The 27,968-nt window shown below is 37.1% G+C and overlaps 1 protein-coding gene across 3 annotated transcripts in view; it reads left to right on the top strand.

Annotated features, from left to right (window-relative positions):
* The window catches only part of LOC117322049 (whirlin-like), a 36,550-nt gene extending 9,349 nt beyond the window's left edge, over window positions 1–27,201 (top strand). For 2 of the 3 annotated variants that reach the window (XM_033876775.1, XM_033876776.1), the window contains 16 exons: window positions 1,664–1,876; window positions 2,493–2,618; window positions 3,206–3,405; window positions 4,381–4,432; window positions 6,680–6,889; window positions 7,458–7,553; window positions 7,741–7,866; window positions 8,067–8,141; window positions 8,460–8,555; window positions 9,327–9,625; window positions 10,379–10,607; window positions 10,819–10,910; window positions 11,509–11,547; window positions 19,114–19,246; window positions 22,417–22,566; window positions 25,544–27,201. In XM_033876775.1, coding sequence (XP_033732666.1) covers window positions 1,664–1,876; window positions 2,493–2,618; window positions 3,206–3,405; window positions 4,381–4,432; window positions 6,680–6,889; window positions 7,458–7,553; window positions 7,741–7,866; window positions 8,067–8,141; window positions 8,460–8,555; window positions 9,327–9,625; window positions 10,379–10,607; window positions 10,819–10,910; window positions 11,509–11,547; window positions 19,114–19,246; window positions 22,417–22,566; window positions 25,544–25,744 — 2,337 coding nt within the window. In that variant the 3' untranslated portion in view covers window positions 25,745–27,201. The remainder of the gene's footprint in view (window positions 1–1,663; window positions 1,877–2,492; window positions 2,619–3,205; window positions 3,406–4,380; window positions 4,433–6,679; window positions 6,890–7,457; window positions 7,554–7,740; window positions 7,867–8,066; window positions 8,142–8,459; window positions 8,556–9,326; window positions 9,626–10,378; window positions 10,608–10,818; window positions 10,911–11,508; window positions 11,548–19,113; window positions 19,247–22,416; window positions 22,567–25,543) is intronic. The other variant, XM_033876777.1, reaches the window with a different exon arrangement.
* Window positions 27,202–27,968: the final 767 nt, after the last annotated feature.

Below are 27,968 nucleotides of genomic sequence, written 5' to 3'. Positions count from 1 at the left end.
CACACTCCAAAAGAAAGCTGAGGCTCTTGGGGATAAGTTGCTTTGGATAAAATGTTGGAATTCTGCCAAAATTGTACTTTATTGTTTAGAATCAGGCAAAAACAAACACTACATGTATGGTAAAGCCAAATAAAATCTAGCTATGACGATGTTTATTGATGCTACAAAGAGTGAGCCCCAGGTCTATGGCTGAAAACCTACCCTTCTTATCAGATGTTATCTGATCTGACCTTTTGTACTGTACAAGTCCCTCTGTACAAATATATTGTATTGCGACTTGATGACACAAGGTAGCCAAGCAGCTCAGGGTTTAAGCATCCTTTTAGAGCTTGGATGTCCCAGGTTTGAATCCTAGCCTGGTCTCTTTGCCTTTTTCTCTCTGCTAGCTGTCACAATATATAGAGCCCTTAAGAAAACTTGATCAACATATATTTCAAGTAATGTGTGTATGTTTGTACTTTGCAAAATGATACCTGAACCCAGGGTGTAAATATATTTGGAGGTGAAGTCTAAAAATGAAGGATTGTCTAGAAGTCCTGGGTTCGAATTCTGGTCTGTTTGGTTTGCTTTAGTATAGTTTAACAACCTACAAACAGCTAAGGTCATTTAAGGACGACCTCCCCTATGTGCGAGATGTATGCATGTGGTGTAAGCGTGTGTATTTTGGGACGCTGCAGTATGTTTTTGTTTGTCTCCTTATCATAGTGCGGAAGCGATGCCAACTTTATAGTGTTACCTCACTGAAGCATACTGCTGCAAACAGCCAGCAGGACACCCCACCCAGTCACATTTTACTGACAAATGCTGGTTTGGTCTTGGTTATAGCCTTGTTGATGTTTTACATGAATATTACATTAATCTCTGCACACTTGGTAAAAAAGAGTTTATCTACATATCTTTGTATATATATAGCATTCCAATTTTCAGTGTAAAGTGCCCTTAGTCCATATTCCTCCATCCATTTTATCACCAAATTTTCATTTTAAAAGCTGCTACAATTGTAAGGTTTAATATATTGATATACAAATGTACCAGGGTATAATCATCTTTGAACAAGACATTTTGGGGTGGATTTAAAATTTAATATGCATGCAACTCTGGCCCAGAATCTGATTACTGGTGGAGGCATTTTCATTTTCCACAATGGTACATTGTATTTCTTAGTAGCTTATCTTTTTTGCAATATTCCATAGTTTTAAAAAGAAAGGTTTTTTTTTGCTGTTTTAAAAGAATACTGTTCTAGCATTATGACCTGCTAGTGTGATGTTTGAATTCAACATGTAACATTTATGTTCCTTTCAGGTCATCATTCTGCCACAGTTTTGTTTCCGCTCTTTTGCAATTTTAAAAGATATATAGATATAGAATTGTAATTTGTTATGTATTTGTATAATGATAATATACATGTAAAGTTTTGATTTGGTTATGGTTAATTTAGTTTTTCCAGAGTTATGGCTATTTCTCTTTTTAGAATTTTGATAAAAGAAAATCAAAAAAAAGAAAATCAAAAAAATGGTCGGACTTGAATTTTTGACAGTCTTGCTTAACTCCAGTGGGAATTTAAAAAAAACAAGTTCTGCTGTATTGGTTCAGGAAAAATAATTTTTCATGCTTATATTTACATAAGAGAACTACATAGCAGTTGTAATTTTTATGACTTCAGATTATCAAATCTGCTCGGCGATTGGAGCTGGTTGTGTGTCGGGTGGGGCGGATTCCTGGATCATTCGAGATTCATCAGATGTACAAATGGGTAGACCCTTACGGTAGAACGGTATCACCGCCACCAGAACTAGAACAGATCGCGAAGTTGGAGGCGGGGACAATCGGGCGCAGAAGCGGACTACTACTCCTCAAAAGCAGCGATGAGAGGAAGGTTAGGGTACTTTCCCTTTATTGTCACAATGCTTAATATAACATCTGCTTAATATAACATCTGTTTAATGTCACATCTGTTTAATGTCACATTTGTTTAATGTCACATTTGTTTAATGTAACATTTGTTTAATATAACATTTGTTTAATATAACATTTGCTTAATATAACATTTGCTTAATATATCATCTGCTTAATGTCACATCTGTTTAATGTCACATTTGTTTAATGTAACATTTGTTTAATGTAACATTTGCTTAATGTAACATTTGTTTAATGTAACATTTGTTTAATGTAACATTTGTTTAATATAACATTTGCTTAATATAACATTTTCTTAATGTCACAATTGTTTAATGTAACATTTGCTAAATGTCACATTTGCTTAATATAACATTTGCTTAATGAAATGTCACATTTGCTTAGTATAACATTTGTTTAATGTACTGTTCAAAAGCATGTTCTATTGAAACAGTAATCTTTTGAATGATTTTGAGTAAAATGTGAATACTATTACAATATATGGTTACAATTGTAGATGTGATTCGACCGTGGTTGCTATGGTTTCCTATCAGTTTTTCAAGGTGATAATCTAATTATGTTTGAACTGTTTTCAGGTGAACGTTGCCGTAGGAGAAAAGGACAAACTTGGGTTGATGATAAGAGGTGGCCTGGAATTCGGACTTGGAATCTACGTTTCCGGTGTTGACCACGGGTCAGTGGCTAAAAGTGCAGGACTTAAGGTTAGTCTACAGCATTTTAAACAAAGAAAACTTTGTTAACTCAAATGTATGAAGTTTTACCCAAATGTGATTAAGATACGTTTTTCTTACCGATTTGTTATTGTCAAAGAAAAATCTTAAATTCTAAAATTCTTAAATTTCTAAACATTATTAAGTAAACAAAACTCTGTATCAATGAAAATTCATCCTTTGAAAAAAGTCTGGAAAAGTTGATTTATTTATTTTGATATGTCATCTTTTTTACCCAAATTAACAAAAGCATCGATTTCTGTATATCGAAAAATGGCATTTAAAATAAAGTACTCTTATAGCTAAATTTAGGCATTTTAATACATATATCTATGACTTAATTGTTAACAATGCCTAAACCTGTATTGTACTATACTGAAATAGTATCAAAATATTCTCACAATTCATGACATCAGTGGAAGCTTCAGACAGATTTTGAGATGTTTCTTTTGTTAATCTGCAAATGTGGATATTACACTAATTTTTACTGATGTTGTTTTAGGTGTTAATTGTGATTATAGATTTGAAGAAAAAAATTGTATTAAAATCTCCTGCCTACACTTACTTTCCATCTACAGGTAGGTGACCAGATACTGGACGTTAACGGTCACAGTTTTCTGGACACCACACATGCCGAGGCTGTACGAGTGCTGAAAACATCCCGTCTGATGGTCATTACTCTCAAAGACATAGGCAAGCTGCCCTTCGCCCGGACCACCATCGACAAGACACAGTGGATAAACCAGTCCCTAATGACGGGCTCCAGATCCAGTAGCCAGTGAGTTCAGATCACCTTGTTAAATCAGTATTTAATTATTATTTTACATTTGTTAAAACAAAACATTTTAAGTCTGAAGGTTTTGTTGGGTTTTCACTCAGACACACATATCTGTATTATATAACGTATATCACATATTTAGATATTGATTCATTACAACCAGGCTGAATTTTAGATCACCTGAGACGAAGTCTCAAGTGACCTATTCTTATTGCCTTTTGTCCATCGTCATTCATCGTCCATTCATAAACAATTTACATTTTCAACTTCTTTTCAATAACTAAGAGGCCTACACACCTGATATTTGGTCTATAGTATTTTTCGTTAAAGACTATCAAGATTGTACAAATGAATGACCTTGACCTTTATTCAAGGTCATGGGTTAAATATGCTTAAATCTTAAAGCAACTTCTTCTCATTAACCAAGAGGTCCAGAGCTTGATATTGGGCCTGTTACATGCTGGGGTGAAGGGCAATCAAGATTGTTTGAATGAATGACCTTGAACTTTATTCAAGGTAAAGGTCACAGGGTCAATATGCTGTAATCTTTTAACAAAATCTTCTCTCTACGCAAGAGACCAAGAGACCTGATATTGGGCCTTTAACATGCTGGGGCATTGACCTCAAATTCAAGTCACTGGAATCAAATCTGCCAAAATATATTAAAACTCAGGTGATCGTTAATGCCAATGGGCCTCTTGTTTCTTTTCAATCTTGTATTTGCCCAGTAGTAAATAATTGGCCAACATATCTTAAAATCTAACAATAAACATTAAACAACTTAAAATTTTAATAACATTTTATGAATAAACTACAGTAAGTTTTCTTTATGGCAAATTGCCAGCAATACAAAAAAAACGATCAATTTCTGCAAAATATGGTTTCTTTAATACCTTTTCAATATAAATAAACAATGTTAATTAGCAGTCACACTGTAATTAAGTTCATATGGTTTTAAACTGTTATTTATTTCAGACTTTCCCTCAGTACAGACACTTTAACCTCTTCCAGTACTCTCACCCCTAATGTAAGTACAGGTAGAGAGAGCTCAACAACAAGCCACAAGCGTACCCCAAGAGTAAGTATAGGTCTAACATTGAATCTCTCCATCTCCTCCACTCTAAGTGTGTTCTCCCTGGTATTGTATCAGCATGACTTGAATGAAGAGCACAAATATTCTATAGCATTCAACCAGTCACTACAAAAAAAGTAAGTATACACCTACAGCAGATTCTGTCCTCACTTCATCAAACCCTGCCCAGGAATTCCCTATACCCTACAACCACCCTCAATGTCAGTACCAGTAATCCTTATACCCTCAAATCACCCTCAATGTCTGTACCAGTAATCCCTATACCTCCAACCACCCTCAATGTCTGTACCAGTAACTCATATACCCTCCAACAACCCTCAATGTCTGTACAAGTAATCCCTATACCCTCCAACCACCCTCACTGTCTGTACAAGTAATCCATATACCCTCCAACCACCCTCAATGCCTGTACAAAAAGTAATCCATATACCCTCCAACCACCCTCAATGTCTGTACAAGTAATCCCTGTACCCTCCAACCACCCTCAATGTCTGTACAAGTAATCCCTATACCTCCAACCACCCTCAATGTCTGTACAAGTAATCCCTATACCCTCCAACCACCCTCAATATCTGTACAAGTAATCTCTATACCATTCAACCACCCTCAATGTCTGTACAAGTAATCCATACACCCTCGAACCACCCTCAATGTCTGTACAAGTAATTCATACACACTCGAACCACCCTCAATGTCTGTACAAGTAATTCATACACACTCGAACCACCCTCAATGTCTGTACAAGTAATTCATACACCCTCCAACCACCCTCAATGTCTGTACAAGTAATTCCTATACCCTCCAACCACCCTCAATGTCTGTACAAGTAATCCATATACCCTCCAACCACCCTCAATGTCTGTACAAGTAATCCATATACCCTCCAACCACCCTCAATGTCTGTACAAGTGATTCATACACCCTCGAACCACCCTCAATGTCTGTACAAGTAATCCATATACCCTCCAACCACCCTCAATGTCTGTACAAGTAATTCATACACACTCCAACCACCCTCAATGTCTGTACAAGTATAATTCCTACCCCCAACAACCTCAATGTCTGTACAAGTAATCCCTTTGCCATCCATCTACCCACAATGTCTGGAGTGTGCAATTTCTCATTATTTTCCAAACCCCTCAATGTTTGTACACTTTCCATCCTATACCAACTAGAGTAATGTACGTAGTTCCCTGTGTGATCTCCAACCTCCCTCAGTATTTGTGTGGTGTTTGTCACTATCTGCTACCCTCAGTTACCATTCTTGTCTAGATTGATGTATTGTTATATATATGGTATGTTAAGTAATGTATAAACAGTCAAACTTCTTCATCCCAAACTCTGTTAAATCGAAGACTCAGCTTAACTCAAAGTAAAATTATAAATTATACTTGGTTACCTTGAATACTTGAGATAACTTAAAGTGTTTTCATGATCCAACAGAGTTTAAGATAATGACGTTCGACTGTATATTGTTGAGGTATTGTTTTCACACTGTTATTGTTTTGTGATAATTTTCATCTTGATACCAGTATGTACATTTAGATCGGTTTCTAAATAATTCTCAGGGTTCACTTTAAATTGGGACACATTCTTCACTCATTAAGCTCAAATTGATTGAGGATTAGTATAATCCCAGAATTAAAATTGCCTTTTATAATGATTTACGCAAAGCATGTATATTATTAATGAATCATAATCCCTGATACTTCATAGCATATGTCCACTTTTCCTTTCTGCATCCCAGGAATATGTCAAAGAAAAATTGTAGACACACCACTAGTTATTTGATTTGGTCAGTTAAAAAAAACTCCACCAATCACTAAACTGATGCATTTTTTTAAAGATTACAAAGGATGGCCAACCAAGGTCAAAATCTGTCTATTTAACTAGTACATTATGTGTATAGTGACATCAAGATTTGTTTAATGTACATCAAAGGATCATTTCAGTCTTGTTTTATCCACAAGATGCCAGGGACCAAGTTTTCAATTTTGCCATGACATGTTCCAGGTACAGCGAGCAAAAAGTGAAGTAACCCCTGGAGAATGGAGGATGATAGTGTGTACGATCACAGCCTACTGTATCTGATTATAAATTTTGACTAACATTACTTTTACAATCTGGGTTTTTCCAAGGGGGCGGGGTCACAGCTGATTTTGACTAACATTACTTTTACAGTCTGGGTTTTCCAAGGGGGCGGGGTCACAGCTGATGTTGACGTCTCTCGCCAACTCGAAGTGGAACATGATCGAGGAAGTAGGAGGTCAACAACTCAATGAGACGGAGCACGGAACAATGCGTTACTACCTAAAGGAATACCAGAGGGACCACATCACAGTGGAGGGACTTGTCTTAGCACTGACAGAGCTCCTCAACACACACGCAAAAGTAAACAAGTTCTCTAGTTTCATCAGATCTCTATTTAATGCCTGCACCTTGTCCAAATTTCATCTCCTGCACATCGACCTATCATTTACTGCACATTGACTGTTTAACTCCTGTAAATAGACATTTCATCTCCAGCACATTGACCTTTTCACTCTTGCTCATTGACCTTTCATTCTTTGCACATTGACCTTTTCACTCTTGCACATTGACCTTTCTTTCTTTGCACGTTGACCTTTCAACTCCTGCACATTGACCTATCAACTCCTGCACAGAGACCTTTCAACTCCTGCACGTTGACCTTTCAACTCCTGCACATTGACCTTTCAACTCCTGCACAGAGACCTTTCAACTCCTGCACATTGACCTTTCAACTCCTTCACATTGACCTTTCAACTCCTGCACATTGACCTTTCAACTCCTGCACATTGACCTTTCAACTCCTGCATTGACCTTTCAATTCCTGCATTGACCTTTAACTCCTACACATTGACCTTCATTTTCTGCACACTAACCTAAAACTACTTTGTAATATATCATGTCAGTGACATTTTGTCTCTCTGTATTTCAGTATACCCTGATGTCAGAGATCAGAAACATTGTCCTTGCTAAAGATTTGGAGAAGTTTGACTTGCTCACCAAACAGAGGGAAATAGAGTCGAGAATGGTAAGAATATTACACAATGATACATAATCATTTTTTTTTTATTTGATAAAACACCTATCAAATAAAAAAATGAAAAACCAGTACACAAGTTTGCAAAGATGATGTGCCATTTTGGTAATAAAAGGGTGATTATCTGAGACAATTCTGATTTTTAAACAAAAATTAATGTGCATTTATTATTTTTCAGGCACGTCCCGCTGACTTCCTGTTCTCAGATAAACATGCTGACAAATATCCTGACAGGTACTCATCAAATGAGGTCAAACTTCGAAGCAAGAAAAAGACTAGGGGCTATATATCATCTTCTAGACAGGTAATGTAAAGTGTTAAATCTTCATTCATTTTAAATCAAAAAAAATTTCAATGATTTCCATGGGGAAATTTTCAGAATTCATCATTCATAATTATCATGTACAAATGTATATGATATGTAAGGGGAGATAACCAAGTTTAGAATACAATTTCTAGGATGGTTCCTTAAAACGTTTTGATCTGTGTGTGTTTGTTTGGCAGGATTCAGATAACACTAGTTATCGGTCAGAGGACGCCTCGAGACGGTGGGCTGACAAACGACCACCTTCATCACAGGTAGGAAAGTAAATAATAATAATGCGCTAAAATCTGAGTACACCAAAATATAAATATTTACAGTATATGATCACATCCTTTTTGTCATTACGGCTCATTTGAACGAGGTGATCGTGAGCTTTTGTCATGCATCGTGCAGCGTTCATTGTCTGTCGCTGGTAAACTTTTTCTAAAAATCACTAAATTGACTAAACATTGTCTGAAACATCCTTGGGTGAAGGGTACAGATTTAGTATAAACATTTATGCGTTACTATATGAAACATTAAGCTGATGAAGCTGAGGCCCTGATGAAGATTCGTTTTTGTTTCCTTTGTAGGTAATTTCAGAAAGTGACCTGGAGGCACTTCGGTTGGCTATAGAACAGATCAGTGTCGAGGGCACTGTTGACCGCCTCCCTGACCATCTACCACAGGTAGGTGTGACTAATTCTCAAACTGTTTATAGAATCTCATAAAATAGCTCTTCTGAATAGATATCTTCAAATGTATTGTATCATTATTATAGTGTCATAATCTATGGCCTATTTTGAAGGTTTGATATTGAATTAATTATAGATAAAAAGTATAATTAAGACATTTGATATTCTAAAATGTCATAAGCGAAATCTTGGGGAAGGGAGATAACTCATGAAATTTTGGTCAACAAATATATTCTGTAAAGAGTGTAACAAGGGTGGAAAATTCAGAGTGATTACTTAATACCAGCTATCAAATCAATACCCATTAAGCTCAAAGTAAGGTTGTATAACAAATAAGAAATATTGATGCATTTCCTATAAATGAATGAATTGATGTGATTTTTGTAAATAAAAAAAAAGCAAAATTGATAGTATCAGAGCATAACACTTCAGTAACAGATAGATATCTAACAGCTTGCTGCGTTAGATTTATAAAGGCAAAATTTAGACATTTTTAATGACAATTTGAGATTTGTATTTTGATTTATATGTACACTGATTTGCCCCATTCTTCATTATATTTGTGGTAAGTTAAAAGTGGTTCATAAAAAAAATCTCCCCAAACTTAGACACTGTCTGTTTTCTAATTAGTATAATAATGGTATACGTCTCTCTTGTCTGAAATAAGAAATTGCTGAGATTATGGATTTGATTTATTGAGAAATAGACAGATTGTTTTAATAAAAAAGAAATTATAAAACAGGAATTTTTTTTTTGATGTTGCAGTTCAGCGACCAAGGTTACACTCAGTCCAGTAGTAGCATGGCAAGTCCGGCATCCACCCATCACGAAATGTCACCACTCCAGCCTTCCTCCTCCCAGTCCAGTCTCATCAGCGAACACAGACATACACCCTCTCCGAAACCTGGACCCTCGTACCTGTCATCAGCAGAGGAACGCCTGTCACGGTTGACGGATTCCAGATACAGGGTTGAGGACAAGCTGTCAGATTTCAAATACAATGATCCTAACATGCAGTTAACTGGATCTCCCACCAGGATCCCCTTGAAGGATGTTCCTATTAGGTAAATCATACTCAGGATTAAAAAAAGTATCAAAAATACTGTTTGCACACCAAGCAAACATAGTCCAAATACACAGTTTTTGTGTCCACTTTTACACAACTTTGTGATTCTGTACGATTGGAATATCTGATTATCGTTAGGCTTAATTGTGGTTGAGTGGAGGTTATAACAGTATGTATATACAGTTTATGGATGATTGGAAGGTTCATTGGTGAAATTTGAAAAAAAAATTGTTATTTTTTTTTTTTTTTTGAAAATGAACCTCAAAAACGTACCTGCGCACTATACGCGAGTGCGCACTATACCCGAATATTTACGGTATATCTCTACTCCTTGCACTGTGATTGGTTAATTTCTAAACTAAGGAAACTATGCTAATTAAAAATTTTGAAACGCTATGTTGTCATTAAGGGAAAATGCAAATGGATTTTGTGGTTAAAAGGAGGTTTTATGATTTAAAGTTCAGTCAAACCTGTCTATAAAGGACACCAAAGGGACAGATCAAAAGTGTCCTTTATAGACAGTTGACCTTTATACAGAGGTTAATTATATAGTAAATTGGAAGGAGTGGGTCTTATTAGTCTGTCCTTTATAGACAAGTGTCCTGTATATAAAGGTGTCCCTTACAACAGGTTTATTTGTATTATATAGATATATGCTTAAACAGCTGAACAAATGAATACTTGTAAAAAGTTGCAAAAGATATATGATTGATTTTTTGTTAATAACATGGTGCATCCATTTCATTTGCAGAAAAACCAATTCTCCAACATCTCGACCTCTCACAAGGACAGGGAATCGAAGGTCAGAGGTCAGAAGGTCGACAGAGGATGTCAGTCACAGGTCACAGGTTAAAAAGTTGACTGAAGATTCTGGCTATAGAAGTAACAATTTCATCCTCCACAAACAAGCCTCATCCAATCGTGATTCCGGGGTCGGAATGGAAAACACAGTTCATGCTGAAGTTCACGCATACACCAAGGTAAGTAAGGTGATTGTGATATACATGAGAAAGCTCATCACTGAATTCATTTATTAAAATAAAAAATTGAGATTTTGAAAAGTAATTTCTTTCTGTTAGAATCATGGATGAAAAACTTCTCATATCCATCTAGATCTGTTCATATAAAACAAATTTTTTTTATGATTTTATTTTTTTGACAATACTTACATTATATATATCCAATTGTTAGGCGCCTGACAACCACAGTCCTGACGATGACAGTGGGGTGGATTTGAATGGCAGCAGTCGCCATGACAACACATCACAACACGAGCAAGAACAGTGAGTAAATAAGCTTGATTACCTTGTAATTTACAGTACAAATATTTTCCTGTAGAATCATTAATTATAAATCAAAAGTATGTTTTTTGTGGTTTTTATCTTTTATTCATATTACTTTTATCATAAGAATGAACAAAAGTATAAAAATATTTTTCTAATTTGTCATTTTTGAAAATTCTGCAAAACTGATGACAAAGAAGATAAAATGCTTAACTTTTTCTTACTCGGAGCCAAAAAGAGTCAAATTTGTTGAAATTTAAAAAAATTCTTCTTGTTAGGATCCAGATATGGTAGAATCAAATCCTCTCGAAAGATGGAAGGGTCTTTACCAAAACTATTCAATTTTGTGCTTTACAAAGGAAAATATTCCTAAAACAAACACAATTACACCAAGTTGATGATATTTTAACTAGAAAACACTTTTAAACTTACCATGGACTAGGATCAAATTTTAAAGTAGCTCAAGAAGCTCCTTTAATCTCTATCAACATTTAAATTTCAGATTGATAGCAGATATTATTATAACAATTTAAAAAAGAAATGTTTTTCAGAATGTTTTAATTGAAGACTATTATCTTTTCTCATGTTTACTTCTCAGATACTATATGGGTATGACTTCTTCCCTTAAGAGGAAAAGGTAGTGGACATATTTCACTGGAGTTAACATTCTTTTACACAATGTAGCTAGAGACCTGAAAAGTGTGAAAACAAACACTGCTTATCAAATGCATGTATTTATTATATAGTTCAAAATTTATATTGATTTTCAAAATCACACACAAAAATGTAACCTACCAATAATACCAGTTCAAATGTTATTTTTCATTATTTTTTTTTTTTTTATTTCGCTTTATTTTTTTTTTTTTTTTTCCTCCAATAGAGATATACTTAGTTGTTGTTATACAGTAACTAACTTATACTGAATTTACTGGTAGCTTGATTAAGAAAGAGTGATGCATGTTAAACTTGCATAAAAAAATCACTGTTTACAATTCCTTATCTAGACTGTTTTTTCACTCATTCAGTTTTTCCATTTCATCTGACCCATAATTCACTCCGATTTAGCCTTCCTCTTGTCTATGCAAGTATTGTAAATTTGTTCGCATGTATGGATAGATTTTAACTGATTTACGCTTGTATCTAATTTTCATTAATTAATCGAATCACATAATTCCAAAATTTAAAAGTCAATTGAGTTGACTGAATTCTACAAAATAAGAAATGACTGATCATACAACAAGTTTCCACAATACATGTAGATATTCCCTATAGTCTGATCAATTAATCATCATCTCAGATTAGAAATAGGTCAGAAAGGGGCCACAAAAATACATGTAGATGAAAAACTTAACTCCTCCTCCTAAATATTTCAACATAAAATAATAATAAATTTTTTTAATAGGATTCCATTTTATGAAAATCTGAAGTATGCGTATGGCTCAATCCATCTTCAGTTGGATGGTTTGTAATTTTCAGGAGGCTGAGATCAGTGTACAGTTATCCTTGAGCAAGAAACCTAATTTCTCCAGATAGCAAGTTGTTCGGTGAGGTAACCACCAGCTGCTACCTCAAGGTCCACCTCAAGTTACCATTACTCTGAATGATATGATAAACCCAGCAAACATACAAACATCCACTTTATATCAAATGAAAGTGTATAACGCTGTGAGGCATAATTTGACTTTCTCTGATGAAGAGAAAAGGTGATTTTTACACAGGATCAGCATTGGCATTAGTCCCATCAATGGGGACTTAGTTCAAGAGTTAGTCCCATTAGTGGGGACTTAGTTCAAGAGTTAGTCCCATCAATGGAGACTTAGTTCAAGAGTTAGTCCCATCTGTGGGGCCTTAGTTCCAGAGTCAGTCCCATCAGTGGGGACTTACTTCCAGAGTTAGTCCCATCAGTGGGGACTTAGTGCCAGAGTTAGTCCCACCAGTGGGGACTTAGTTCCAGAGTTAGTCCCGTCAGTGGGGACTTAGTTCCAGAGTTAGTCCCACCAGTGGGGACTTAGTTCCAGAGTTAGTCCCATCAGTGGGGACTTAGTGCCAGGGTTAGTCCCATCAGTGGGGACTTAGTTCCAGAGTTAGTCCAATCAGTGGGGACTTAGTTCCAGAGTTAGTCCCATCAGTGAGGACTTAGTTCCAGAGTTAGTCCCATCAGTGGGGACTTAGTTCCAGAGTTAGTCCCATCAGTGGGGACTTAGTTCCAGAGTTAGTCCAATCAGTGGGGACTTAGTTCCAGAGTTAGTCCCATCAGTGAGGACTTAGTTCCAGAGTTAGTCCCATCAGTGGGGACTTAGTTCCAGAGTTAGTCCCGTCAGTGGGGACTTAGTTCCAGAGTTAGTCCAATCAGTGAGGACTTAGTTCCAGAGTTAGTCCCATCAGTGAGGACTTAGTTCCAGAGTTAGTCCCGTCAGTGGGGACTTAGTTCCAGAGTTAGTCCCATCAGTAGGGACTTAGTTCCAGAGTTAGTCCCATCAGTGAGGACTTAGTTCCAAAGTTAGTCCCATCAGTGAGGACTTAGTTCCAAAGTTAGTCCCATCAGTGGGGACTTAGTTCCAAAGTTAGTCCCATCAGTGGGGGCTTATTTCCAGAGTTAGTCCCATCAGTGGGGGCTTATTTCCAGAGTTAGTCCAATCAGTGGGGACTTAGTTCCAGAGTTAGTCCCGTCAGTGGGGACTTAGTTCCAGAGTTAGTCCCATCAGCGGGGACTTAGTGCCAGGGTTAGTCCCATCAGTGGGGACTTAGTTCAAGAGTTAGTCCCATCAATGGAGACTTCGTTCCAGAGTTAGTCCCATCAGTGGGGACTTAGTTCCAGAGTAAGTCCAATCAGTGGGGACTTAGTTCCAGAGTTAGTCCCATTAGTGGGGACTTAGTTCCAGAGTTAGTCCCATCAGTGGGGATTTAGTTCCAGGGTTAGTCCCATCAGTGGGGACTTAGTTCCAGAGTTAGTCCCATCAATGGGGACTTAGTTTCGGTGTTAATCAGATCAGTGGGGATTTAGTTCCAGAGTTAGTCCCATCAGTGGGGACTTAGTTCCAGAGTTAATCCCATCAGTGGGGACTTAGTTCCAGAGTTAGTCCCATCAATGGGGACTTAGTTTCGGTGTTAATCAGATCAGTGGGGATTTAGTTCCAGAGTTAGTCCCATCAGTGGGGACTTATTTCCAGGGTTAGTCCAATCAATGGGGACTTATTTCCAGAGTTAGTCCCATCAGTGGGGACTTAGTTCCAGAGTTAGTCCCATCAGTAGGGACTTAGTTCCAGAGTTAATCCCATCAGTGGGGATTTATTTCCAGGGTTAGTCCCATCAGTGGGGACTTAGTTCAAGAGTTAGTCCCGTCAGTGGGGACTTAGTTCCAGAGTTAGTCCCATCAGTGGGGACTTAGTTCCAAAGTTAGTCCCATCAGTGGGGACTTAGTTCAAGAGTTAGTCCAATCAATGGGGACTTATTTCCAGGGTTAGTCCCATCAGTGGGGACTTATTTCCAGGGTTAGTCCCATCAGTGGGGGCTTATTTCCAGAGTTAGTCCCATCAGTGGGGACTTATTTCCAGGGTTAGTCCCATCAATGGGGACTTAGTTCAAGAGTTAGTCCCATCAGTGGGGACTTATTTCCAGGGTTAGTCCCATCAGTGGGGACTTATTTCCAGGGTTAGTCCCATCAGTGGGGACTTAGTTCCAGAGTTAATCCCATCAGTGGGGATTTATTTCCAGGGTTAGTCCCATCAGTAGGGACTTAGTTCAAGAGTTAGTCCCATCAGTGGGGACTTAGTTCCAGAGTTAATCCCATCAGTGGGGACTTATTTCCAGGGTTAGTCCCATCAGTAGGGACTTAGTTCAAGAGTTAGTCCCATTAGTGGGGACTTAGTTCCAGAGTTAGTCCCATCAGTGAGGACTTCGTTCCAGAGTTAGTCCCATCAGTGGGGACTTAGTTCCAGAGTAAGTCCAATCAGTGGGGACTTAGTTCCAGAGTTAGTCCCATCAGTGGGGACTTAGTTCCAGAGTTAGTCCCATCAGTGGGGATTTAGTTCCAGGGTTAGTCCCATCAGTGGGGACTTAGTTCCAGAGTTAGTCCCATCAATGGGGACTTAGTTCCAGAGTTAGTCCCATCAGTGGGGACTTAGTTCCAGAGTTAGTCCCATCAGTAGGGACTTAGTTCCAGAGTTAATCCCATCAGTGGGGATTTATTTCCAGGGTTAGTCCCATCAGTGGGGACTTAGTTCAAGAGTTAGTCCCGTCAGTGGGGACTTAGTTCCAGAGTTAGTCCCATCAGTGGGGACTTAGTTCCAAAGTTAGTCCCATCAGTGGGGACTTAGTTCAAGAGTTAGTCCAATCAATGGGGACTTATTTCCAGGGTTAGTCCCATCAGTGGGGACTTATTTCCAGGGTTAGTCCCATCAGTGGGGGCTTATTTCCAGAGTTAGTCCCATCAGTGGGGACTTATTTCCAGGGTTAGTCCCATCAATGGGGACTTAGTTCAAGAGTTAGTCCCATCAGTGGGGACTTATTTCCAGGGTTAGTCCCATCAGTGGGGACTTAGTTCCAGAGTTAATCCCATCAGTGGGGATTTATTTCCAGGGTTAGTCCCATCAGTAGGGACTTAGTTCAAGAGTTAGTCCCATCAGTGGGGACTTAGTTCCAGAGTTAATCCCATCAGTGGGGATTTATTTCCAGGGTTAGTCCCATCAGTAGGGACTTAGTTCAAGAGTTAGTCCCATCAGTGGGGACTTAGTTCCAGAGTTAATCCCATCAGTGGGGATTTAGTTCCAGGGTTAGTCCCATCAGTGGGGACTTAGTTCCAGGGTTAGTCCCATCAGTGGGGACTTAGTTCCAGAGTTAGTCCCATCAATGGGGACTTAGTTTCGGTGTTAATCAGATCAGTGGGGATTTAGTTCCAGAGTTAGTCCCATCAGTGGGGACTTAGTTCCAGAGTTAATCCCATCAGTGGGGACTTAGTTCCAGAGTTAGTCCCATCAATGGGGACTTAGTTTCGGTGTTAATCAGATCAGTGGGGATTTAGTTCCAGAGTTAGTCCCATCAGTGGGGACTTATTTCCAAAGTTAGTCCCATCAGTGGGGACTTAGTTCCAGAGTTAGTCCCATCAGTGGGGACTTAGTGCCAGAGTTAGTCCCATCAGTAGGGACTTAGTTCCAGAGTTAATCCCATCAGTGGGGATTTATTTCCAGGGTTAGTCCCATCAGTGGGGACTTAGTTCAAGAGTTAGTCCCGTCAGTGGGGACTTAGTTCCAGAGTTAGTCCCATCAGTGGGGACTTAGTTCCAAAGTTAGTCCCATCAGTGGGGACTTAGTTCAAGAGTTAGTCCCATCAATGGGGACTTATTTCCAGGGTTAGTCCCATCAGTGGGGACTTATTTCCAGGGTTAGTCCCATCAGTGGGGGCTTATTTCCAGAGTTAGTCCCATCAGTGGGGACTTATTTCCAGGGTTAGTCCCATCAATGGGGACTTAGTTCAAGAGTTAGTCCCATCAGTGGGGACTTATTTCCAGGGTTAGTCCCATCAGTGGGGACTTATTTCCAGGGTTAGTCCCATCAGTGGGGACTTAGTTCCAGAGTTAATCCCATCAGTGGGGATTTATTTCCAGGGTTAGTCCCATCAGTAGGGACTTAGTTCAAGAGTTAGTCCCATCAGTGGGGACTTAGTTCCAGAGTTAATCCCATCAGTGGGGACTTATTTCCAGGGTTAGTCCCATCAGTAGGGACTTAGTTCAAGAGTTAGTCCCATCAGTAGGGACTTAGTTCAAGAGTTAGTCCCATCAGTGGGGACTTATTTCCAGGGTTAGTCCCATCAGTGGGGACTTAGTTCCAGAGTCATAACAGAGAAACTGTACAAAACACACATAAACAGATCTCATCCAGGTTTGCTTTAGTTTCCTTACATATGACTTTGAAGGTTCGTATCATGATTTTTTTATGTGTATATCGGATATTTGATATTTTTGCTCTTTGTGAAACCTCGATCATATAGTCCTAAAATTTATGATGATCAAATATCCTTTGAAAGTTTGTATTGTGATTTTAAATATTTATTATCAGATATTTGATATTTTTTGTCACATACATTTGTCGAACTTTGATTATTGTCCTATGAAACATGACTTTGACGGTTCCTACAAGTAATAAAAGTATCTGATAACAAACATAAAAAATTGTGATGCAAACTGTCCAATTCACATATTTGAAGACTAGGTTTTCTATAATTTAGGCATTGATGTCAATCTTTTCCATACAGCGGATTCTTACAAAAGTTTGCAAAAAAATTTTTTTCCTACCCTTAAGAAACTAAAATATGATTGACATCAACGCTATGATTAATTTTTGAAATTGATTTTTAAAATTAAAACATGTTTTATGTACAATTCAACTGATCTTATAAGGGGTTCTTTTTAACAAATCAATACGCAATGTCAATGGCCGTATTGTGATGTCCCTTTTTTGTGCCATTTTCAGATTTTTAGGTCATCTGACCAGAAGGGTCAGGATGACTTATAGTCATCATGCTTCGTCCATCGTCCTCCGCCGTGCGTCGTGCGTAAACTTTTCACATTTCAAACTTCTTCTCAAGTTCCACCAGTGGGATTGAGCTTAAACTTGCCTGAACTGATGCTGGGATGCTCCTAACTATAAGTGTTGTTATTTTTCGGGTCAGTCTGAAATCCAAGATGGCCGCCACAGCCGCCATTTGGAAAACACATTTGAAGCTTCTTCTCAAGTTCCACGGGTCGGAATACCTGAGATGATCCTGACCAAGTGTTGTTATTCGGGCTGATCCAAAATCCAAGATGGCGCAATGGCCGCCATCTTGAAAAACACATTTTAAACTTCTTCTCAAGTTCCACTGGTGCCATTGAACTGGAAATTTGTGAGAAAGTTAAGGAAGGGGAGCCAACAGAGTGTTGTTATTTTTCGGCCTCATAAAAACTTTGACATGGCAGCCATGGCGACCATTTTGTAACATGATTGTGCAATCATAGTTTTCCTGAACAACACATATTTCAAACTTCTTCTCAAGTTCCAACTGTTGGATTTAGCACTAACTTACATGAAATTATCCTGAGATGATCCTGACCAAGTGTTGTTATTTTCGGGTCGGTCTGAAATACAAGATGGCCGCCATGGCTGCCCTCTTGAAAAACACATTTTAAACTTCTTTAAACTGGTGCCATTGAACTGGAAATTGGTGTGGATGTTAAGGAAGAGGAGCCAACAAAGTGTTGTTATTTTTCGGCCTCGTAAAAACTTTGACATTGCAGCTACAGCGGCCATTTTGTAACATGATTGTGCAATCATGGTTTTCCTGAACAACACCTACTTCAAATTTCTTCTCAAGTTCCACCAGTGGGATTCAGCTCTAACTTACCTGAAATGATCCTGAAGATGTTCCTTACCAAGTGTTGTTTATTTTCTGCTTTTTCCTAAATCCACAATGGCTGCCATGGCCGACAGTGTCACTATACTCGCTACAGAGAATGCATACTACAATAGTATAAGGGTCTTTAATTTAGAGTCGGATGACTGTTAAGGCCCTTGGGCCTCTTATTTTTTCATAGAGGTGTGAAAAAAATCTGAACAAATCAGAAATCCGCATTCTACGAACAAACAATGGAAAATTAATTATTCGTCCTTTAATGGGGCAATGAAGACCGACACCAGAGTCTAAATCAAGGGAAATGCAATATTATCTTCAATAAGATTATTTTTATTTCAATTAAATGTCTGGTATACAGTAGATGATAAGGCCCTTTTCACCTCTTGTTTTGTATTTATAACCCTGCAAAGTAATTAGTGAAAAACTTGCATTCAAGATATTGATTTAATCTTGTAGTATAGAATTTAATCTGACACAAAGATCAGTCATTTGTGGAAGTATTGAGCTGTGCTTGTTACATTTCTTTTCTAAATATTTTTTATTGATGTGCACTATTATAAATCATATATATTTCCTGTTGGAAGTTCTTTTTCATTTGGTTTTCCTACAACAATTAAGGATGTGTATAAGATATAAAAGAACTTCACCCTTTATATATGTCTCACCCTATCTAATTAAAAACCAAGAACAATTCATGTCATTTGTGTCAACAAAATAAAAATTATGCTTCCTTAATGTAACAAATCAAAAATAACGAATTCCAATATGACATTAAATCCTTGTCCATTAATTAGTCTTGTCGATTCTCCATTGACAGGGTGACTATATCGGCTGACAATCCAATCGACATTGACGATGCCTTGTCGGCTCGATCTGCTTCTTCGACCTTGGACCGGCATGAACGACCTTGGGCTCAGGAATTTGAAATGATGGTGAACCACTTTAATGAGGTAATGATGTTTAAGTCTTGGTCAGCTCAGAGCTAGACCAATATAACTATCTATAGGTCACTGGTCAGCTGAGATACCTATATACAACAAATGTAACTGTCTATTATAGATCTCTGGTCAGCTGAATTTCATTTTTTTTTTTTTTTTTTTTTTCAATAATGAGATTATAGATTTACACAGCAAAAATCCCAACTCAATTGCAGTTTTTATTATAAATTGTTTTTACATTATAAGTATTTTCTTCATATTTGAGGAAGGAATTGACTGCACAAAAAAATCTACATGTGTATTACCACATGTGTTGAAGCCAATGATCGACCTGCCTGTGTAATTTTAAGCCATACATGTTAATTTTATGGCCGTATGATGAGATATCCTGTTACTAACACTAGCCGACGAGAAGAAGGCTCGTTTCTACAGTTCATTGTCATGTGGTATTGATCCGTCGGATAATACAGGTGTAATATCATATCTAACTGGTAACGATGACAGGTATACCATCATACCTTGTTATTTTGCACCTACCTGTTACCATGGAAACAACAATTTCTTTTCCTATTTACTGTATGTTTATTTCTGTACCTTCTGATTAGGATTATATCCATGGTGTTGACCTTTTAGGGTTCCACGGTATCTGGAATTGATTACCCTGTGGTCTTTATACCTATATATATATACATGAATATCTTTGGGTTTCATGTTCAAGAGAACCTAAGGCATTGATGAAATGTAGGATTATTAAACATGCTCAGTATTATCAAATTTTATTCATCAAAAACCTTTACAAATTACATGGTATTAAATTTACCAAGGGTGTTCCATAATTTGATATTCCAGATTCCCTTTAAGCATGTAGAACATAAATTATTTAATGAGTTTTATAAATTCCATATAAAAATTTATATGACTTTGAGAATCATATTTTTGTCACTGTGACACTTTAACTCATATCATTAAGAAAAAAAGAAGCACTGTGAAATTCTATACATTTCCATAAAATGAATGTGAATTTCAACTTCTTTACAAATATATTTCCATAAAAGTCACCTGAATTTCATCTTCTTTACATATTTTTTTTCCATAAAATGAAATCATGAAAATACATACATCGGATTCAGTTGAAATATCAAATACTAGATTATTAATTGTTTTGTTTGAAGTGTCATAAACATTTTATAAACAGAAAATACAGAACTCTAAATATAGACACAAGCTGAGGAAGATCAGAAAAGCTCATTGTGGCTGTCTGATCGTGACAATTGGTGGTATCATAGCCAAAAAATAGTGAGAGTTGAGAAGAATTTTATTTTAGTGACACTGAGAGTTAATTTACTTTTAATATCATGATGAAAGTCGAAATAAAATTGATAATGTCAAGATCATATATACAGTCAAACCTGTCTATAAGGCCACTGAAGCAAACTTTTAGTGACCATTATAGAGAGGTAGTATTAATATAGAGTTTCATATATACATCATTAATTGGGTTACATTGGAAATAAGTGGTCTTTATGATACACAGGTTTTTGCTGTACATAGGTAGCCTTTATACACAGGTTTTTATAATATAGAGGTGACCTTTATACACAAGTTTTTACTATATAGAGGTGATCTTTATAAACAGATTTTTACTATACATAGGTAGCCTTTATACACAGGTTTTTACAATATAGAGGTGACCTTTATACACAAGTTTTTACTATATAGAGGTGACCTTTATACACAGGTTTTTACTATATAGAGGTGATCTTTATACACAGGTTTTTACTATACATATGTAGTCTTTATACACAGGTTTTTACTATACATATGTAGCCTTTATACACAGGTTTACTATATGGAGGTGACTATCTTACACAAATTTTTACTATATAAATATACAGGTGATCTTTAGAGCTGGTTCAACTGTACCTTAATTTTGAAAGTCAGATTGATTATTTGTGTGACTTTTTGCCACTTTTATCTGATCATTGCAAAAATATCAATATTACAGATTACTAAGCCTCATATATAGAACCACGCCCAGAGGCTGGTGACAATGGTGTTCCCGAGCATTGTTATCATGTAGCTCTAATTTATTGATCAGTAATTATATCTGGGAATATGCTTCAGTGTACCAATTAGCTACCCCTCATCACAGGGACATGTGCCATGCTAATCACAAAGTGTTGTATTTCTTATTGTGAGGTACAGAGAACGCCTCCTGCTAATTATGTTCTGAAAGCTGATATAGAGAGAGAGTCAGCATCTAACTTGTCAGAATACCATGTATCATGCTTATGTCTATAACACATACATCAGCAACTCATCGCTGATTTAAGCTGGAGTAGTCAGGTGTGATAGGAGATGATATTTTGATAGGTCTTCAGAACGTTTGAATGATATGAATAGTTATACTGGTGAATTAAAGCTTGACATTCTGACAGAGCTGCACCATACACTGGATATAACTGTATCAGATATATTAGGCATATTATACCTCCATACTGAAGTGCTGTAGAACATTTCTGTGGAGCTTTCAAAGGATTAATTCTTCTCATGGATGCACATCTATGTGCATGATAAAAAATTGTTTTGTCTGAAATTTTTTTTTAATGACAATTGAAAACTTGTTCATCGCCTGACAGCACTGGAGAAAAAAATTACTGGTGTAATTAGAAGGAGCAAGACTGATATATTGGGATTTTGTTGAGCCTGGATTCTGTGTTTGATGGTTGTAAATGTGGCCACTGGTATGTTCCTAAGTACTTCATATTACCACAGTTTCAACACAGTCATGGATAATCTTCTCAATGTCGTACCACTCCGCATCCCAAGGCCGCAAGTGTATACTACTGTAGAAATGGCTATTCTGGAACGAGAGAAGAAGGTGTTTTGGTGTTTGCATTTAGTTAATGTTGCCATTTCTTTCTTTCTTTCTTTCTTTCTTTCTTTCTTTCTTTCTTTCATTGAGCATATTAACTGTTTGTGAATTTGTCATGTTTTAGCCTGAATTTGGTTTTACTAGAAAAGACTGAAAAAACTAAAAGTAAATAAAAAGATAAAAATAAAAAGGAAGTAAGAAAGGATGAAAAAGTGGAAACAAACTATGAATTAGATGAAATAAGATGAAGGAGAAAGATTAGCTAGAGTGTTGTCACAGTCCTGTACCTTTCTATTTTACCCTACAGGAGGCAGTGCTGATTGCCGCTGCCAGGGAGAAGTATGGAGATATTCCTCTGGAGGTAGTCACCATCCATAAAACTAAACCCACACTGGGGCTGGCCATAGAGGGAGGAGCCAACACACGACAACCACTCCCTAAAGTCATCAACGTACAGGTAAGTCATTACCCAAGGTCATCAATGTACAGGTAAGTAATTACCCAAGGTCATCAACGTACAGGTAAGTCATTACCCAAGGTCATCGACGTACAGGTAAGTCATAACCAAAGGTCATCAACGTACAGGTAAGTCATTACCCAAGGTCATCAACGTACAGGCAAGTAATACCCAAGGTCATCCACGTACAGGTAAGTCATTACCCAAGGTCATCAACGTACAGGTAAGTCATTACCCAAGGTCATCCACGTACAGGTAAGTCATTACCCAAGGCCACTGACATACTGAGGGAGGGGCCAACACATGACAACCACTCCCTAGAGTCATCATCGTACAGGTAAGTAATTACCCAAGGTCATCCATGTACAGGTAATTACCCAAGGTCATCCATATACAGGTAATTACCTAAGGTCATTAACATACAGGTAAGTAATTATCCAAGGTCATCAATATACAGGTAAGTTATTTCCCAAGGTCATCTATGTACAAGTGTCATGCAAGCCAGTGATCTTGACAAATTAGTGTTCCAAATAGTTGGCCATCTTCAACATGTTAATGATGCAGCTGTTTAGGATTTTTTACAATTCCTATATTGTGGTGGTGAGGTTCAAACTATATACAAAGGTCATATGATCAATGAATTCACCTTTCAGGGTTCCAATGTCAAGGTCAAGGACACTTTTACAATTAATAAAAACGGTATATATACCTAAGATTGTTAATTACCAATTTGCATAGGGACAAGGACATTTCTTAGAGACATTTTCTAAGAAATCTTTAATACACATGTACATGTATAACCTAGTAAAATATCTCTTGCTTCCAACATTAACTCCAGAGGTGCATTTGAAACATGAATGTGACAATATCAGAATTATATTTCACATAGTTTGACCACGATCATGACCAAGACCAGGTAAAAAATTAGGAAGTAAGAGATGTTTTTTCATATAGTTATATATGACAGCCTTTCCCTTAGGGGAGTTTTTAGGTCATCTGACCCGAAGGGTAAGGATGACCTATAGCCATCATGCTTCTTCCGTCGTCGTCCGCCGTGCGCCGTCCGCCTTCCGTAAACTTTTCACATTTCAATCTTCTTCTCAAGTTCCACCAGTGGGATTAAGCTGAAACTTGCCTGAAATGATCCTGAGATGATCCCGACCAAGTGTTGTTATTTTTCGGGTCGGTCCGAAATCCAAGATGGCCGCCATAGCCGCCATCTTGAAAAACACATTTTAAACTTCTTCTCAAGTTCCACCAGTGCTATTGAGATAAAACTTGCCTGAAATGATCCTGATATGATCCCGACCAAGTGTTGTTATTTTTCGGGTTGGTCCAAAATCCAAGATGGCCACCATAGCCGCCATCTTGAACAACTCATTTTAAACTTCTTCTCAAGTTCCACCAGTGCTTTTGAGCTGAAACTTGCCTGTAATGATCCTGAGATGATCCCGACCAAGTGTTGTTATTTTTCGGGTCGGTCCAAAATCCAAGATGGCCGCCATAGCCGCCATCTTGAAAAACAAATTTTAAACTTCTTTTCAGGTTCCACCAGTGCTATTGAGCTGAAACTGGCCTGAAATGATCCTGATATGATCCCGACCAAATGTTGTTATTTTTCGGGTCCGTCCGAAATCCAAGATGGCCGCCATAGCCGCCATCTTGAAAAACTTATTTTAAACTTCTTCTCAAGTTCCACCAGGGCTGTTGGGCTGAAACTTGCCAGAAATGATCCTGAGATGATCCCGACCAAGTGTTGTTATTTTTCGGGTCGGTCCAAAATCCAAGATGGCCGCCATAGCCGCCATCTTGAAAAACATATTTTAAACTTCTTCTCAAGTTCCACAAGTGCTATTGAGCTGAAACTTGCCGGAAATGATCCTGATATGATCCCGACCAAGTGTTGTTATTTTTCGGGTCGGTCCGAAATCCAAGATGGCCGCCATAGCTGCCATTTTGAAAACACATTTTAAACTTCTTCTCAGGTTCCACCAGTGCTATTGAGCTGAAACTCGCCTGAAATGATCCTGATATGATCATGACCAAGTGTTGTTATTTTTCGGGTCGGTCCGAAATCCAAGATGGCCGCCATAGGCGCCATCTTGAAAAACACATTTTAAACTTCTTCCCAAGTTCCAGCAGTGCTATTGAGCTGAAACTTGCCTGAAATGATCCTGATATGATCCCGACCAAGTGTTGTTATTTTTCGGGTCGGTCCGAAATCACAGATGGCCCCCATAGCCGCCATTTTGAAAACACATTTTAAACTTCTTCTCAAGTTCCACCAGTGCTGTTGGGCTGAAACTTGCCTGAAATGTTCCTGAGATGATCACGACCAAGTGTTGTTATTTTTTAGATTGGTCTGAAATGCAAGATGGCCGCCATATCCGCCATCTTAAAAAACACATTTTAAACTTCTTCTCCAGTTCCACTGGTGCCATTGAGCTTGAAATTGGTGAAGATGTTAAGGAAGGAGTGCCAACAAAGTGTTGCTATTTTTTCGGCCTTGTAAAAACTTTGGCATGGCAGCAATGGCGGCCATTTTGTAACATGATTGCGCAATCATGGTTTTCCTGAACAACACCTATTTCAAACTTCTTCTCAAATTCCACTGGTGGGATTCAGCTCTAACTTACCAGAAATGATCCTTAGATGGTCCAGACCAAGTGTTATTATTTATTAGGTCGGTCAGATATCCAAGATGGCCACCATGGCCAACAGTGCCACTATATACTTGCTACAGAGAATGCATACTACAATAATATAAGGGTTTTAATTGAGAGTCAGATGACCGTTAAGGCCCCTGGGCCTCTTGTTTGTTGATGTTTTTACATTATATACAAAATTTGTTGCTTGTGAATCATTCTGGTTTGCTATTTGAAGAAAAAAAACTTGATTGACACAAAATTTTAATGAGATACGATGAGTCTAATCACAGGTTTCTGATAATGATGTATATTGGATCGTCCCATTTCAGCCAGGAGGGTCAGCATACGAGTCTGGACGTTTGAAACCAGGACAAATCATTCTCGAGGTGAATGGTCAATCTTTATCGGGTATGGCACATATTGGAGCAGCTCGAACTATTGCAGAGGCATTCAAAAATAAACAGGCCGATCACATAGAACTGCTTGTTACAGAGTCCAACACCAAACTTCCCCATAACTCAGACGTCTGAAAGCTGAATGACTATCACAACATAGACTGCCAATGCCTTAATTAATCATATATTTCTTTTGAGATGTCTGAACTGTGGATGTACCAGAAAACTTCTTTTGTGAAGACTGAGCTGCATGTGGATGTACCAGCAACATTTGCCATACATCAACAAAATGTGCTTTCACCACACTTAACAGTTATCCTGATCATTTGTTATGTTAAACAGTAGGAAGTACCTGTGTGTACCAGTAGTGAAAGTTTTCGCTACACTGTTAAATTCACTCTCTCTTTATTGGGCAAAATTGGCGAATGTTAAACAGTAGATATAGTTTCCTGGATTTATTTACCTGGCTTCTGTGTATTGTACTGATTCTAAGGTAAAGTTGCTATATACTAATTATTGATTTCAGGGATAAGTCTTGATTACATGGACTTATTCCTTGTGGATTCTGTAAGGGGAAAATTGCAGGTTATTATCAATTCTGTCTTTCCAAATAATATTGTAGGTATACTATGACATTTTCAGCTCAGTATAATTACAAAGAAGGAACATCGCAGGAGATCTACACAAATGTATATTGTGTTAACTTTGTGGAGTACAGACATTTGTAATTTGTCTCAGAACAAAAATAGGATTACCAGGGTCACACACAAGTGATATAACCACAGATGATTCCCGCAAACGGTACCAGGGCCACAAACGGTAACCAGTGATACGGTTTTTCAGCGTCTTTTTAACAAATTATACAATGACTAGAGAAGAGAAAAGTCAAGTTGTACTTAATTGTTGTTCCCGTGTTCCAATGATCATAATCATGAAAAAATTGTTTTCGTAATGTGAATCAGAATGTTCATTCTAAATCTTACCTTGTACTGAATTTCAAAACCTGAAGAGGATCCCTTGGTAAAGGGAAGTAATTCTTGTCCAGAAATGCCATTTTGAAAGGAAAAAATGTACAAGAGAAAGAAAAGAATTGTCTTTATTGTAAATTTGTTGCATTGTGCAAAATGAATATACAAATGTATGTACCTGAAATGAAATATGTAGAAGTAACCTTTATGTTAAAATCTACTTTGATCTGCAACTTAGATAATTTTCACATCCATCTCTGAATAATGTACAGGAGTGGTGTTGTTCATTGAGAATCAAAATTGTTTAAAGAAGTCCCTCAAATAGACTGAAGTTCTGAAAAATGGTATACATAAACGATGCTGTAATATATTGTATCTATTTCAACGTGGATTTCCAGAGAGGTACGGGAATTCTTAACTTCTTATATATATATGTATTATATGTTTTGAGTTTTGATGGATATGATATACAAATATGTATGTCAGAATTGTTAAATATGTGTATGATGAATTTAGAGAGAAATGTTAAATAACCTTTAACAATTTATTTGAACCTTTAAAGACTTTTTGTGAATACTATGAGAGAAACCCGAAATTGTGCTGATTTTTATCATATTTCCATATGTGTATGCATGGATTATCAATTATTTACTTTTAATTATCACAACCATAATCTTTTCATTTTTGGAGTCTTTGTTTATTTGTTTATTGTGCAATATTTATACAATTGTTGTCATTTGGATTTTACTTCGTCAAAATAGGTATACAAAATGTATAAATATATATATTTTTAAACCTTTATTAATACGATTAAATCAAGCAGCAGTTATGTTACTATTTACATTTCATATTAAACTTCTCACAAATATATTAATCTGTATAGAATGACATCTAAACAGTGCTTTAATTTTAAACACTGATTATTAATCTAGTCACAAAAAACCCAGTCAAATTTATTTATTTTATTGAGAAGATTTTGTCAATATGTGTTTTTCTTTATTTTCAAAGTTAGCATTCCATTAATGTTCACTCAAATATACTTCACTTTCATTTTATTTTTTTATTCATTCATTTATTAATTATTTATTCATTTATTTCTTACAAAAATAGTTGTATTATAACACAGTGACTATATTATCAATTTCTAAGCTTTGTTCTAAATACAGTAAAACCTCTCTATTGAGACCACCTGGGGGACTGAGTGAAAGTGGTCTTTATAGTGGGGTGGTCTTAATACCAAGTTTGACCTTTTGACCTTCAAGAACCTTAACTCTGTATGATACCAGTATAGAGAATGTATGTATATTTTGTCTCTCTGGTTTAAACTTGGTATCATTTTCTATCAATGTAAGTAGACCTTTGTCCTTCAAACATGTATATACAATTTGCGT

Source organism: Pecten maximus, chromosome 2 (assembly GCF_902652985.1).
Source record: "Pecten maximus chromosome 2, xPecMax1.1, whole genome shotgun sequence".
NCBI lineage: Eukaryota > Metazoa > Mollusca > Bivalvia > Pectinida > Pectinidae > Pecten > Pecten maximus.
The sequence above is the reverse complement of the archived record's forward strand: the minus strand, read 5'-3'. Positions and strand labels throughout refer to the sequence as shown.